Source organism: Rattus norvegicus, chromosome 6 (assembly GCF_036323735.1).
Source record: "Rattus norvegicus strain BN/NHsdMcwi chromosome 6, GRCr8, whole genome shotgun sequence".
NCBI lineage: Eukaryota > Metazoa > Chordata > Mammalia > Rodentia > Muridae > Rattus > Rattus norvegicus.
This window is the reverse complement of record NC_086024.1, coordinates 109194821-109211016: the sequence shown is the minus strand read 5'-3', so window position 1 is coordinate 109211016 and position 16196 is coordinate 109194821. Positions and strand designations below refer to the sequence as shown.

The window sequence follows — 16196 nt, the reverse complement described above, 5'->3', positions numbered from 1 at the left end:
CAACTCTACGTTAGTATGATTGAAGTCCCTCTGCAGAGTTCCCCCAGGGCCCTTCACAGTGACTGTGTGCCCCTTTAGAGTGATGTTGGCATTTTCTGGATAATTTCTGGATAACATTTCCTTGTAAGGACAACATTTAATTGGGGCTGGCTTACAGGTTCAGAGGTTCAGTCCATTATCATCAAGGCAGGAGCATGGCAGCATCCAGACAGGCATGGTGCAGGAGGAGCTGAGTTCTACATCTTGTTCCAAAGGCAAACAGGAGAAGACTTGCTTTGAGGCAGCTAGGACGAGGGTCTTAAACCCATGCCTACAATGACACACTTCCTCCAACAAGGCCACACCTTCAAATATAGTACCACTCCCTGGGCCAAGCATATGCAAACCATCACATTGCCTCCACTTGAAATACTTTTCATTCTTATACCCCACCATCTCTCACTAATTTTGATTCCTGAAACTTAACTTAGATTGTGACTGCTTATAGGAAATACAGGCTTCAGGGTTTCGCTATTATCATAGTCATGTAAAGTCAAAGAAGAAGTCTTATTAATTTCTGCACTAGTTTTAACAATAGGGCAAGATCAGCACAGTGTAAGCTTTCAGTTTTCATTGAACCACATAAACTGAGGGGAAGATGAGGTCTTTAGGAATGAGAGGTAAGGGGATGATTTAAGTTATATATGAAGCAACATAGTATGCCCAAATAATGAATTTGAATGAAAGGACCAACCTTTTACAGAGCAGTTAAGGGGTATAAATGGTTTTCTGGGGACATTGATACAGCTTCTTGGGTAGGGTCACTTGCTGCCAAGCCTGTGACCTGAGGCATTCACATGCTGGTAAATGCACATGGACATGTGCACATGTGTACGTGCAGGGGCTTTATGTCTCTAGGCTTTTCCAGCCCTGACCATTTCATAGTGATTTCCTACCTACAGAACAGTCTTGGCATTGTGGAGGTCTGTTTTGTTTCTTCAAATTCACAGCATGTCATACATGACAGGCACCACATTAGGATTTAAACAAGTAGGGTACAGCCCACTGTTAAGAAAATAGAAATCGTGCCAGGTTCTAAAGTACAGTAATAAAAGTCAGCAGAACGCTTAAATGGAATCACGAAGATAGAAGGACAAAGGCCACACAAAACCTTCTCAGAAAAAAAAAACCAACTATTTTGTTAAACGCTAGCGTCTCTTGAGCTTACACTCACTGAACATGAGTAGACTTACAGGAGGCAAACTGAAATATTTTCTTTCTGTGCAGACAGAGGCACTGAAAAAGGTGGCTTTAGAGGACTATAAGTGGCTTCATGTAGCTGGCACTTGACATGTGAATGGGGGCTGGCAAGAAAAGGCATAAGATAAAGACTGTGTTGGCCGTGCTGAGCGTTTAGACTTTGAAGGTGATGTGAGCCAATTGGAGGGCTTCAAAGTAGGATGGCTGCACAGGCAGATTGATGTTCTAGAAGACTGACAGCAATCGGGACACATTAGGATGGGATGCACCTTTATCTGAAGCAGAGTCTAAGTGATGGCCTTCTACAATAAATAAGTTAAACAAAAAGGTCTCAGAATATTGATTCAGACACTGGCCACATACAGTCCTGTCTACCTGAGATGCTTAGGACAGAGGATCAAGAGTTCAAGGCCAGTCCCAGCAGCGGAAGTCCCCTCTTAAAACATTTAGCTATTTTACATAACATTATTGTGAGCCTCACAGTGACCCTGGAAGTAACAGTTATTACCACATCTGACAGAAGCATAAACTAAGGTTTAGAACTCACGTCAGCATCTATGGTGACACAACTCAAACTCAGGTCTGTCTCATTGTAAAGCTCACAAGATTCCTTCATTTATGCCAGGGTACCCCAGCTACATGAGCTAGATTTTGACCAGAACCTCAGGGATGCATTGTTTATTAATGAGTGTTCGCTGAACAGCATTCATTCAGTAAGTAGATGTGAGCACCCCTCTACTGATCGGCTCCAAGAAGCCAGGGCATGAGCAGGGAACAGGATAGAATCTTGTCCTTGCAGAACTTATATTTCACTGGAATAGGTAGGTGATGTAAACAAAGAATGTTTTAGTTTCACACAGTAATTAAGCAAAGCTACCACAAAGAAAAAGCACGGCTTAGGGGATGTGCCTTTTGCCTTTGGGTTCTATCCCCATCGGGTTCCATGAGCAGAATGAGGAGAATAAAATAGGAAAAGAGAAAAGTGACTAGGAAAGGCTCCAAGACACAGAATGCTTGTCTGGTCTCTACAGGACTGTAGTTTTAACCACTTGCCCTACAGACAAAAAGAAGAAGTGACACTCACTTGAGCATCGTGAGCTGTCCTGACTCTTATCTAACCGCCAGGCACACTCATATCAGGGATATCTTCCTCTTGTCCAACAGCAACACTGACAGCTATAAATGAAGGGGGTGCAATAGAGTCGCAGAGTGAATGAATCGTGGGGCAAGGGCACGCACGGAGTGCATTAGATATTAAAGAGGTAAAATTGGTAAATAAGGTCACAGAAAGAAAGAGTGGAGAGTTGGGCGTGTAACTCAGTTGTTAAAATGTGTGCCTGCCAGGCACAGAATCTTAGGTTCAGTCCTTAGCAGCACATAAACAGAGGCACAGTAGTACATTGCTGTTATCCCAGCATTTGAGAGGAAGCAAGCAGATGAGAAGTTCAAGGTCACCCTTGTTGGGGGCAGTTGTCATTGGAGGGAACAGTAGTTGTCTTTAAAAAGTGGAATGAGAGCTGTTTTAGACTCACCGTCACTCTGATAGGAAGTGTGCTCACTTACTAAGCCATAACCCTCATGTGGGCCTTCAGGGTTTGGGGTGGGTTTGTACTAAAATGATCATCTGAAGTTTGTGTAAGAATGTAATTGTTTGGTATTTCTTTACTGTGTCTCCAGGTTGTAAAAGTTAACATGAACAAACTACGGCAGAGTTTCAGGAGAAAGAAAGATGTTTACGTCCCAGAGGCCAGCCGTCCACATCAGTGGCAGACAGATGAAGAGGGAGTCCGCACTGGAAAGTGCAGCTTCCCAGTTAAGGTAAAACACAAATGTCTTTATGGTTCTCTGTGGGGAAAAAAAACAAAAACAAAAAACCAAACCAAACAAAACACCGATAGCCCATAGGATATGCAATCCCATCACTCAGGCTAATGAAGAAGCATTCCAAAATTAATCTCCTCGAATTCTGCTTCAGTGATGAAATTAAATGAGAAAAAAATACATTGTAGTTGATGAATTTTTTCTTTTTATATTTAAGCTATTTAAATAACAATTTGTGCTATATAATCTGGAATGAGTATAAATAAGAACAGGTTGTGTGGGGTTTTTTGCGGGGGGTACTAAGAACTGACCTTTGGGCCTTGAGTATGCTTGGCAAGCCCTCTACCACTGGGCTACATCCCTGCCTTCCTTTTACTTATTTGAGAGAGGGTCTCACTAACTTGTCTAGGCTGTCCTTGAACTTACTCTGTAGCCCTGGTAGGCTTTGAACCTGTGATCTTCCCTCCTAAGCTCCCAGGTAGGTGAGGTTTCCTAGAAGCCTGCACTATCGGGTCTGGACAAGTAAGACCAAGTGACCAAGTGAGAACACCAGTCCTGAGGCATCTAGAGATCCTCATTACCGAGAATTAAGTAACTTTTCAGTGAGGTGGGGTTTATTTCCAGCACTACCCAACAAAAGAGAAGTCAAAAGAAGGACCGTTCCTCCCCACTCCAGTCAGGGCTGACGGCTGACGGCTTCACTTTGTCATGGGTAGCCTGCATTCCTGTCTGCCCTGGTTTTCTGTACTTACAATGTCTCGTCCCATCATGCTAGATGATGTCAATGTCCCATCAATGCTAGATGATGTCAATGTCCCATCATAAAAAATGAAACACTTATTTCCAAATTTATGTCAGACATTTTTATTTCATTTTCTTCACATATTAATAGGTCACTCATGTTTGCATTCTCTTCTATAAATAGTAATTCCATCTTCCATATATTGAGTTTGTTATAAAAGTTTTCGTTATTAGGCATTAAATTGAATGCAAATCTAAGGAATATCCTACAATTTCTTCTCTTTAGAGCTGTTGATTCATTGGTATGTTTGACGGATAATTGCTGAATGTCTGCTGTCTGCCAAGTAGTGTTCTAGGTAGTGAGCAGTACAGACAAGATCTCTGCATAGTATCTTCATGGTAATGTATGCTAGAGTGTAAGCAAACAGAATATCTGATATACCAGAAAGGGATTGTGTATGAAAGAAATAAATGGGGTTGATCAGTTAATATGTTGGTCGTGGAAGTCCTCATTAGAGGGCAAAATGTCATTTCAGAAAACACCCAAAGAAATTCAGAAAATAAGCATTTCAGGTATTGAAGGAAACAGAATGTAGACAAGGGAGCAATAAGTGGAGTGGCTCTTCAGTAAGAGATACCTGGCATAGTAAGAGGCACTGAGAGCCAGAGGAGCAGGTAGCCATGAGAGCAGGTAAGTAGAAGGTAGATTCTGTAAGTGAGTACTTCCAAATAATGTCACACCTATTAGCTGCATTTCTTGATACAATACTCTATAAATTTTAAATTACTGTTTACATAGTACCATATTTATACTCAATTATGTATATGAAAAAGTAAATTTTGCTAAAATTTGTGTCTAGCATGTACAGTCTTGATTGACTTAGCAGTTACATATGTGCAAAAGTCACTGTGTGTATGCATATTAAAATGAAATTAGATCAATAAAAAATAACTCTGAGGAGCCTTTTCTGTATTACAAGTGTCCAATATTAGATTGTCATGAATTCATTCTTAGGCCCTTGTCTACTAGCTACAATTAATGTTTTCCAGTTATTATTACTACAAATGCCCTCATTACTGTCCTTAAACACTGAAAAATCATTTGTGTAGAAAGTTTTGGGGGTGGAAGTTGGGGGATGTAGAGTCGTGCCACATAGCTCAGGAGAGCCTTAAACTCATGATTCTCCTCACCCTCTTGAGTTCTGTGATTACCAGCAAGCCCAATTCCATTTTCAGGATTTTGATTTTTATGTAGAGATGAGAAACCATTAAGATTGTTGAGCAGCATCTTGGGACTTCTGCTCTCAAAGACACATAAAATAAACAAAAATGTAATAAAACAAACAAAAGTAAACCAGAATTTGGGGGCAGAGAGATGTTTCAAAGGTTATAAGCACTTCCTGCTCTTACAGAGATCCTTCCTGCCTCTGCTTCCCAAGTGTTCATATTTTATAGTCATATACTATAGATGAATACTACTTTATATTCTAGAAATCAATTAACTGTACATTCTTGGAATCTCAATTTGACAAATGCTTATCATGACCAAGGAGTTCGTTGAAACGCATAGCTTAATGGGGTTGGGGATTTAGCTCAGTTGGTAGAGCGCTTGCCTAGGAAGCGCAAGGCCCTGGGTTCGGTCCCCAGCTCCGAAAAAAAGAACCAAAAAAAAAAAAAAAGAAAGGCATAGCTAAATTCTATATATCTTGTTCAAAAACTTCGTATCACAGTTTTGAGACATTTGGGCCTCTTAATTTTTTTCTTTATAATATTTTTGACAGATTATAATTTAATAAAGTAAGCCTGGCCAGATATAGTTGGCACAAGTTTGTAGTGCAATGCCAGCATACGTGAGAGGCAGGAGGGTTAGGACTTGAAGGTCATCCTTGGCAACAGCCTGTTGCATAAAACCAAACAAACAAACAAATGTGGGGTATCTCTTGGATAGGGCTCTCTACTTCGCATTTCCTTCTGTTCCCAGGGTGTACTTTCTAAGTGTTTCATCTGAAAGCATGGGGTGTTCAGTAGACCTTATTTCTCTAATATAGTTCCTGAATCCGTTATTGAAGTAAAAATGCCAAAAACCATCTTGATTATTAAGTTTTTTTGAATTGTTGGTTTCAGAGGGTTTATCTTTTAGCTTTTATTTCCCCCTGAAACACACACACACACACACACACACACACACACACACGCGCGCGCGCGCAACTTTACTGGTAGGGTGAACTATTACACATATTACACACAAAATAGTTTATCTTTTAGGGGTAACATCAGCCATTGGTGATCATTATCCAGCTCTTGAGAGGTAGAGACAGGAGGATCTCTGTGAGTTGGAGGCCACTCTGGTCTACAGAGTGAGTTCTAAGACAGCCAAGGCTGCACACAGAAACCATGTCTGGAAAAACCAGAGAGAGAGAGAGAGAGAGAGAGAGAGAGAGAGAGAGAGAGAGAGAGAGAGAGAGAGAGAGAGGTGTGTGTGTGTGTGTGTGTGTATGTGTGTGTGTGTGTGTGTGTGTGTGTGTGTGTGTGTGTGTGTTGCAACAAAGGTGACTGAGCAGGTGGCTCATTGGGTTACGTCACTCACCACCAAGCCAGACAACCTGAGCCTGATCTCCAGGACCTACGCAGTGAAGTGTAGAAGTCCCTTTACTCATCAGATGCAGTTGTTTGAGGCTCACTGCTGAATAAGCTTCACCCTTTGTAGTTCTTTCCAAACTCCGGCCGACTGGTTCAACCCAGCTGTTCTGGCTCAAACTCCTCTCCAAGCTGACTGACTCAAACTGTCTTCTCTTGGCTTCTCACTGAATTACTCTGCTTGGAAAAACTGCCTCTGTTTTGAACTGAACTGCACTGACTGCATGAACTCAATGAAACTGAACACAGTATTACCTGAACTCCGCTGAACTGCACTCAGTGAACTGCCCTCTCTTCCTGATTCACTCTGTGCTGCTCCTACTACTTCTCTTTCTTTTGCTGTTGTCATGTGAGTTAGGCATATCCTATCTCTGACTCATTCTGTCAAATCTTTCCCTAATTCGTCACTTTATCTGCCCCTCAATTAAATGCCACTTTTAAACATGCTGTTTCCTTCTACAAACTGACCTTACCTTCATTGTTAGCTATTAAAGGTATTTATAAAGGGCTTGTCTGCATTCAGGCCGGATCATAAAGACCTAGAAAGTCTTTCTTTGGATATAATCACTTGCCCAAACAGGCATGTTGCTAGATTAAAACTTCTCTACATGGAAGGAGAGAACTGATTCCTGCAAGTTGTCCTCTGTCTGACCTGTATAATTGAACCATGGTACATATATATACGCATGTACCCCCCTTCCCTACACCTACATATAGAGAAGCACAAAAAAGTGTACTTTGAAAAAGAAAAAGGGGGCCGGATAGTGATGACGTGCGCGCACACACACACACACACACACACACACACACACACACACACACACACACTACTTCACTGGTAGGGTGGATTATTACCTGAACATACAAAGTAGTTTGTTATCCTGTTAGGGTAACATCAGCCGTTGGTGATCATTGTCTGGGTTTATTATTATTAATTCATCGAGTTGCAAAAGAGGCCAGGCAGTGGTGGCATACACCTTTAGTCTCAGCACTCAGGAGGCAGAAGCAGGTGGATCTCTGAGTTCGAGGCCAGCTACACAGAGAAACCCAATCTCAGGGGTGGGGGTAGGAGTTTACCAAAATGGATGACTGCTCTGTCTGATCACTACTTTGTTTTGAAGAATAATATTAAGTAAATGCGTGTAAGAGCAGTGAACTATGAGCCATTATTTAAATAGGACAGTCACACATGTACTTTTAACAGAAAGGGAGGTAATTGAAAAAGACCTGGGCTCTCTTGATTCTGTGAGTTTACTAATTGATATGACTTGCTCCTTTAACTTTATTGAACTCAGTTAAAGGAAACGTTCTTTCCAGTACTGAATTTCCACAATTATATTTAATAAATCTGATTATGTCATGACTCAGATGGAATCTTAGAATTTTAAAGATGAGAGTACTTTAATTTTCCTGGGTAAAAGACACATAAGACCTTGACAGTATTTTCTGTGCATTTGCATACCGTATTTGCTGTATGAATAGTGTAGTCTATATCTGCATAATGGAATTCTTCATAGTTTGTTACAAAGGTGTGGTTACTGTGTTGCTATTAGTGACTCGAGGAACTACTCACTGTGCAGCCTCTCACATCAGGCTCACATCTGGCTCACACCATGGAGAACATGACCAAAGTGGAGCCAGGGGAGCTAAGTCTTCATTTTTTTCAAGAAAGGGAAAAATGATTTAATTCATGAAGAATGCAGTTCCACATAGTAGTTTCCTAATGCACATTTTTATGAATAAAAGGTCCTTACTCAGAGAGTTTGGCTAAGGCATAAACAAAAGAAGTTCCAACGTCAAATATTTTAGCCATTAAAGCATAAGTCAGCTGCAGTGTTTCAGTGAGGTAGTGTCTCAGAGAAGAAAAGAGGCCTTTGAAATGATGTTTATTTCAATTGTCATGTTTTTCTCAGTCTACTGACACTCAGGGCTGATTTCCATTTCCACGTTGTAAATAGATAACACCACTAAGAATCAGCATAAAATGTTTTTATTCTTTGCTTTCTAAACCAAGTCTTCTTTCTTTGTTATTGTTGGCATGAATAGTCAATGTGGCTAATTGAATTGATGGAGTTACATGGTAGAATGATTAGAAAATCTTGTATTCATTTCTAGAAACTCATAAAGAGGCCTACTTATTCTCTCATTTTGTTATATAAAATTGAATCAGAGACGTTAAATAACTTGGAGGCAGTAATAAAAATTAACCTTAAGAAAAAGAAAATACAAGTACAATATATGTACACATATAGATATATATACACTTGCAATAGTATGTGGATATATATAATATATACATTGTAGAGAGAAGAATGTAGAGAGATGCTACCATAGGCTCAAAGAAATTAAGTTATGTAAGCATTTTATACCTTATGCTAATGATTTTGAAAATTTAATGAACTATGAATATTCTAGATAGTTAAAATTGACTAAAGCAAAAAATAAAAGTTGAATAGACCTTAGCCATGAGTAAAATGAGAAAGCTGTTTTTAAAAAGTGATACTTCTCTAAAGGACTAAGTAGAGATGGTCTCATGGACCAGTGTTTTCAAACTCTATAGGAATTATATCTGTAGTATTTAGATATGTTGAAATAAGTAGAAAATATGGACAGTTTTATACATAAATTAACAAAAGTCATACCTCACTGTCAGGAATTCGTGGCAGTGTGACCACAGAAAACAGTTGTCATTTCCTTCATGTTAAAGAAAAATTTACTGGGGGCTGGAGAGATGGCTCAGCAGTTAAGAGCACTGACTGCTCTTCTAGAGATCCTGAGTTCAAATCCCAGCAACCACATGGTGGCTCACAACCATCTGTAATGAGATCCGATGCCCTCTTCTCGTGTGTGTGAAGACAGCTACAGTGTACTTATATATAGTGAATAAATCTTTTTAAAAAACGGAAAAAAAAAAGAAAAATTTACCCTAGCAGATTACCCCTGGGCAGATACCCAGAGGAGTGAAAGCAAGAGATGATCCGCATCTGACACACCAGTCTTCACTGCAGCTTTATTCAAGCAGCAAAGCAGTAGAAATAAGCCAGTCGTTGGTTTTCAGAGGACCAAGCGAAATATGATGTATGCAGTGTGGCATTGGAAAAAATCTGATATGTAGTACTCCATGATGGATATTAAAATATTAAGCTAAGTGAAATGGGCCGAACACAAAGGACAGCACTGTGTGGTTTCACTTAAAGGAAATATCGGCATTAAACTAATTCTTAAAGATGAGAAGATTAAAAATCACCACGAATTGAGAGGTAGAGAGAAATGAGTCGTTGCCTAATAGTTGAGTTTCTGTTTGAAATGATTTTAAAAAGTTAAGGATAAAAGTAAATGTAAACAATAGCATTTTAAATGTAATCATGCTATTGAATTGTTTATCCTGTTTCCTCTGTGTGTACACATGCATGCCTATGTACACAGTACATCTGGCACTGCACATGCCTGGGGTCACCACATGAGTCCTAAGGATCAAATTCAGATATTTAGGCTTGGCTGTATGAGCCTTTACCCACTGAGTTATCTTGCTGGCCTCTGAATTATACTCTTAAAAATTGTTAAATTGTGTCTGGAGAGATCACTCAGTGGTTAATAGCACTTGCTCTTGCAGACGACCCAGATTCAGATCTCAACACCCAAAAGGCAGCTCAGAACCATGCATAACCCCAGTTCCAGGGGTTCTAGTGTCCTCTTCTGATCTCTGTGGTCACTAAGCATGCACATACATCATGCAGGCAAACATTTATACACTTAAAATTTTAAAAATAATAATAAGGACTGGAGAGATGGCTCAGGGGTTTAGAATACTGGCTACTCTTCCAAAGGTCCTGAGTTCAATTCCCAGCAAGAATATAGTGGCTCACAACCATGTGTAATGGAATCAGATTCCCTTTTCTGATGTGCATGAAGACAGAGCAGTCATGTACATAAAATAAATAAATAGATCTTTTAAAAAATCATTTTAAAAGTTGTTTAAATCGTTTAAATGGATGAGGGCTAGAGACAGGGCTCAGTGGCTAAGTATACTTGTTGCTCTTGCAGAAGACCTAGATTCAGTTCACAGCACCCATATATATGGTGGGTCAGAGCCGTCTCTAACTCCAGTTGTAGGAGATTCAGTGCCCTCTTCTGACTTCACAGCACCTGACATACAAATGGTTCACATACGTAATATGGAGACAAAACATCAATATACATAAAACATTTTAAAAATGTGATAATGGGCTAGGAATGGCTCCTATATATAATGTTAGCACTCAAGAGACTGAGGTTTGAAGAGCATGTGTTTGAGGCCACTTGCACTACATAGGAGGTCCAGTCTAGGCCACAGAAAAAGACTCATCTTAAACCACAAAAATTAAACCAAAAACCAGATGCGGAGGGGAGCCACAAATGTAAAAGTTTTACGTATTTGCCAATCATGTCTACAAGAAACTTGAACCTCAAATATACAAAAGAATTCTCTAAACCTGGTAGAAAAGCTAAGTATGGTGGTTCATGCCTATAATTCTAGCACTTAAGAGGAGGAGGCACAGGATCCTGAGGGCAAAACGAGCCTGACTCAGTATTTTACAGACAGGAATTAAACCTAGATTACTCAAACGCAGTGTGGCTAAGGATAAGCATGCCCAATACTGTCAGTCACTGCAGATGCGATGACTCGAGCAGAAGAGCCTGGTGTAGCACATGACAACTGCACACTAATCCAGTATGTGTTTGTTAGAATCACCTCCTAAAAAAGGCACCACCAGTCGCTGGTTAAAATGTGGTGCTCTCCAAACACTCACTTACTGCATGTGAGGATCGAACTACAGACCCTTTAGGAAAGAAGGTAACAGTTTCTTATAAAACCAGACATATGATTACCGTGTGACTTAGCAGTACACTCTTCAACTTCGTATGAAAACATATGTCTTCATATCAGGCTTGGGGCCTCTGGTTCCTTATAACTACGTGTGATGCTAGGTATGAAGTTTATTACAATTGATCAACTTTCAGGATCAGAGGTTATTGTCTCCACTCTCCTATTGAGTGTCTAATGTGGTCTTCTTATTGTTAAACGGTATATATATATATTTTTTTTCTATTTGTTGTTGTTGAGATCTTCTACTTTGTATTCATTTCATGACAACTGATCATTGCTTCTTTGAATGCTTTTTATAACTGCTTTAACACATCTGTGTTGGTAACCATAGATTATTTTTCCACAGAGATGAATTAAATGGATGATTTAGCCATATGCCATCTGAGTATTGTATTCTAAGACTGGTACCCATTTCAGTCTTTTCAGGGAGGGTGCCTGAGGATATAGTGTAGTTGGTAGATCTCTTGCTGGCTGCATAAAGCCCCAGGCTCAGTTCCAGCACTGTGTAAAGTGGATATAGTAGCGTATCACATGCCTGTAGTCCCAGCACTTGAATGATAAAAGCAGGATTATATACTTGGGTACATAGTAAATTTGACATGTCTCCTATTTATAAGTAAATATCTACATTTGTTTTGTATCCTGTATCTAAAAATGCATAGGACTAGAAGTGGTTTTCAGAACTTTTAAAACTTTACTATTTGCATATAACCATAGTAAAATATCCTATGGTAGGGTTCAAGTCTAAGTGTAAATATTTATGTTTCATATATGCCTTATACATATATTCTAAAGTTAATTATATGCAGGATTTTCAGTATACCTGGATTTTTGTCTGAGGCCATGTGTGGACATTACTACTTGAGTTACCATATCTATACTCAGATGTTTTGGAGGATTTTGGAGGTTTTTTTACTTAGATATCCTAATTGTATTTATTCCATTTTTAAAGCCTGTCATATATATAGCACCTTTTGGTCTTTGGAAAACCTGGGAAATGCTCTGTCTGTCAGCTCTGAAAGTGTTTGATATACCAGTTAGAGGGCAGATCCTTAGTCCAGGACTTCAAAAACAAGCCAGTGGGATCAGCTCCTAAGCTTTTGTGTTCCTTAATATTTTGTTCTTGGATGTCTCCTACCTGGTTCTTCTCTTTGAGGGGAGAATAGCCTGTGGTGCTTGTGTAGGGGTCAGAAGGCTGTCTGTGGGCATTGGGTCTCTCCTTCCTCCGTGGATTCTGGGGGCTGAACTGGACTGAGTTGTCACATTCGGCAGCAAGCACCTTACCAGCTGAGCCGTCTTGCTGGTCCTGTTGTGCTTTTTATCGCATACTCTGTCTGAGGATTGTTTTGTGTGTGCAGATAGAGAAGCTATAGCTCACTCAGTTATCATGTTACCAATCCCAGAGATTTGTGTAACATTTAGTGACTATCTTATGCGTTGTCCTTTATTCCCCTAGTAACTGTGAAATAGTCTAAATATTATTCCTATGAAAATACTGAGTGGGGGTTGGGGATTTAGCTCAGTGGTAGAGCGCTTGCCTAGCAAGCGGAAGGCCCTGGGTTTGGTCTCCAGCTCCGAAAAAAAGAATAAAAAAAAAAAAAAGAAAAAGAAAAAGAAAATACTGAGTGAATAAAATTAAGATTACCTTCACTTCTACATCAGGCAGGAGTTTCTTGAATGCAGAAGTTGACCTTTCTGTCATCGGCTATCTAGTAGATAATAGCTTCTCAGGAAACATCAGTGGCTAACTCCTTTCCTTCTCTCCACAGTACCTTGGCCACGTAGAGGTTGATGAGTCAAGAGGAATGCACATCTGTGAAGATGCCGTCAAAAGATTGAAAGCTGTATGTATTTGGTGGTTGCTGACACTGATCTGTGTTCTGTCAGTATCTGTTACAAGATTGTGCTTACTGAATTTTACTCACAGTATCCAGTAAGAACAGTGTGTTTTCCCAAGGGAAAAGGTGTGGGCTACTGAATGAAAAGAACATCTCATTTTCTCTCTTCAGAAGATCAGATTATAAAGACCAGTCTTCTGGTCACATTATCCTTCACTTACTGTGGTCCATAAGAAACAAGCAGTGTGAAATCTGATAGAAAATATTCTAAGGCCAGCTAGAAATGTTGCAGTTAACTTGTGATACCTGAACTATGCACTATTAACTTTAAATCTCTTAAGAAACAGCTTTCCCGAGACAGAAGTAGAAAATGCCCATGTGAGACCTGATGAGAGGTCTTCTCATTATCCTCATGCCTACCTCTAATCTTTAAATCCCTGTGATACAAACAACCTACTTTCTCTTCCTTTTTTATAAACTTGAAGTGGACAACTCCTTTTCAGGGTGAATAATGCTTTCTTTGCCTGTTACACCATAGAATATACACTACATTCATAGGTGTGCATTTAGTAAGGGAGAAAAAAATACTCACATTTGATAAAAGATCAGATTGAAGTGTTAATTTTCTGTTTCCATTATGTCTATGAACTGTCTGCCCCATAACTCTTCAAGCCCTCTTCATAGCCTTCCTTCTCTGCCACATGTAGCCATCCCCACTGTGCTGCAGAATCTTGAAGCATTATTTCCGCATGTGCCTGTCCCCAAACAGCATTAAATTCGTGTCACGTTGGGTTTGCTAGTTTAAGTTTGGCTACTAATGAGTGCTTTCTATTTCTCATTTTGCTTAATAACCAAAACTTTCCTGCTTTATTGATATAGTTTATGTTACCTCTTACATTCCCTCATATGAAATTTAAAATTATACCAAAAAGATAGATTTGTTTTTGGAATGCCTAAATCTTTTGTAGAAGGAAAAGTAGGGAAATAACTAATTGTAGAACACAGAACATAGCAGCTCTGCACAGTTGGCACATGTCTATATGCGTAGAACCCTTTCACCTCAGACTTTGGACATTTAAATTCTTAAATGATACAAGTCCAGGATGCGTCCTTGCGTTCATCAGTGTTAAGAAGATTTATGTCGGGCTGGAGAGATGGCTCAGCGGTTAAGAGCCCCGACTGCTCTTCCAGAGGTCATGAGTTCAATTCCCAGCAACCACATGGTGGCTCACAACCATCTGTAAAGAGATCTGGTGCCCTCTTCTGGTGTATCTGAGGACAGCTACAGTGTACTTATATATAATAAATGAATAAATCTTTAAAAAAAAAAAAAAAAAAAAAAAAGAAGATTTATGTCTATGTTCTGTGGTCCATGAACTAGTTTTGCAGATTTGCTCTCTTATATGACTGTTCCCTAACTAAGGCTCAGATAATTTAGTTTTTTATTTTTATCAAAACTAGTTTGAAAGAGAAATAAAAAATTTAGAGTTTTTTTCTTATAAAATAGTTCTCCATTCCTCTAGAATAATGATAAACTTGATGAGTTTAACTAAGGATACTTTAAAAAATAATTATTTAACCTTCTTAGAGAATGTTTTCTTTTTTCTTTTTTAATAGTTTCTTCGTATAGCGCATGTAGGCCAAGCTAGCCGTGAGTTTCTTGTCCTGCCTTCCCTCTCTAGTGATGGAACTCCAGGCATGACCCCATCCCCAGCCTAAAGGATATTTTATAGCACTGTGAACTAAGGATGAGAAACAGCAAACAAACCAAGAAACGGGGAGGAGAGATGGTTGGGCAGTTAAAGGCCTGGCTGATCTTGCAGAGGACCCACATTTAGTTCCCAGCATCCTCTTCAGTGGCTTTCAGCTGCCTGTAACTCCAACTCCAGGAGACCTAATACTCTTTTTCTGGCCTTTGAGGTCACACATACATGTGCACAAACCCACATCCAGAACATACATAATTAGAAATAACAATAAATATTAATTTAAAATCCTGGGAAACATTAGATTATCCTTAGATAAACTGTTCCTATTAAAGCCTTAAATTTTACATTACCTAGGGTTATGAGGCCACTATGGAATCATACTTTAGAAAATCTTTTAATTTAGAAACAATCAGTCTTCTTTTTCTGTGCTGAGTATCAAACCCAGGGCCTCACGTGAGCCCTGCTCTCTGCCGAGCCATGCTTCAGGCACTGCTGTCTAGTGTTGTGGATTTTGGTATCTGTCTGTTTCATTTGGGTTTTCGAGACAGTCTCAACTCCCAGCACATCATCTTCCCCAGCTGCTTAGGTTAGAGTCACAGGCATATGTCACTTCATCTGGATCTTAAATTTTTTAAAAAAATAGAAACAGGTCTTTATTATACAGGAAAAAATGTGTTTATTGTGTAAAATACAAATGAACCTGAGATTTACAAATCGGGGCCAGAAAGATGGCTCGGTGGGGAAGAGAGACTCGTATGGTCTGCTCTCTCAGAGGACCAGGTTCAGTTGCTAGTGCCCGCCACATACTGGAAATACAGGTGCAAGCCACTCCATTCTGCTCACCTCCTAGTTTAAAACTAATTTTTTTTTGTTTTATTTCACCTTTTGTTTTTAAAGTAAGAATATTGTTTGAGGCCTAGGACTGTTTAGATAACATTTAATGTGGTTTTTATATTCACCATATATATAAAACCTAAATTTACATTTAAAAAAATTATAGTTATGCAGGGTCAGGGCCATGGGTTAGTTGGTGAAATGCTTGCCATATAATCACCAGAACCTCAGTTTAGATTTCCCAGCACCTATGTTAAAAACAAAAAGCAGTAAGGCTGTATATAACCCCTGAGCAGGGGAAATACAGCAAAGGGCTCTACAGCTCACTGGCCAGCTGGTCTAGGTGAAGTAGTGCACTCCAGGTCCAGAGAGACCCTGCCCCAAAAAACAATATGGCACAACTGAGGACCCCCTGCATCATCCCTGGCATATCCAGGAAACCTGGGACAGTTATATAGACTTAATATAATTGAGTAATGGGTAAACTTCTTTTTATTGTGCTCAATAAAA

General features: G+C 39.5%; 1 protein-coding gene across 14 annotated transcripts in view; it reads left to right on the top strand.

Annotated features, from left to right (window-relative positions):
- Numb (NUMB, endocytic adaptor protein) overlaps positions 1-16196 on the top strand; it is a 122029-nt gene that overhangs the window by 73511 nt on the left and 32322 nt on the right. For all 14 annotated transcript variants that reach the window (XM_039111838.2, XM_039111829.2, XM_063261581.1 and 11 more), the window contains 2 exons: positions 2917-3057; positions 13075-13149. In XM_039111838.2, coding sequence (XP_038967766.1) covers positions 2932-3057; positions 13075-13149 — 201 coding nt within the window. In that variant the 5' untranslated portion in view covers positions 2917-2931. The remainder of the gene's footprint in view (positions 1-2916; positions 3058-13074; positions 13150-16196) is intronic.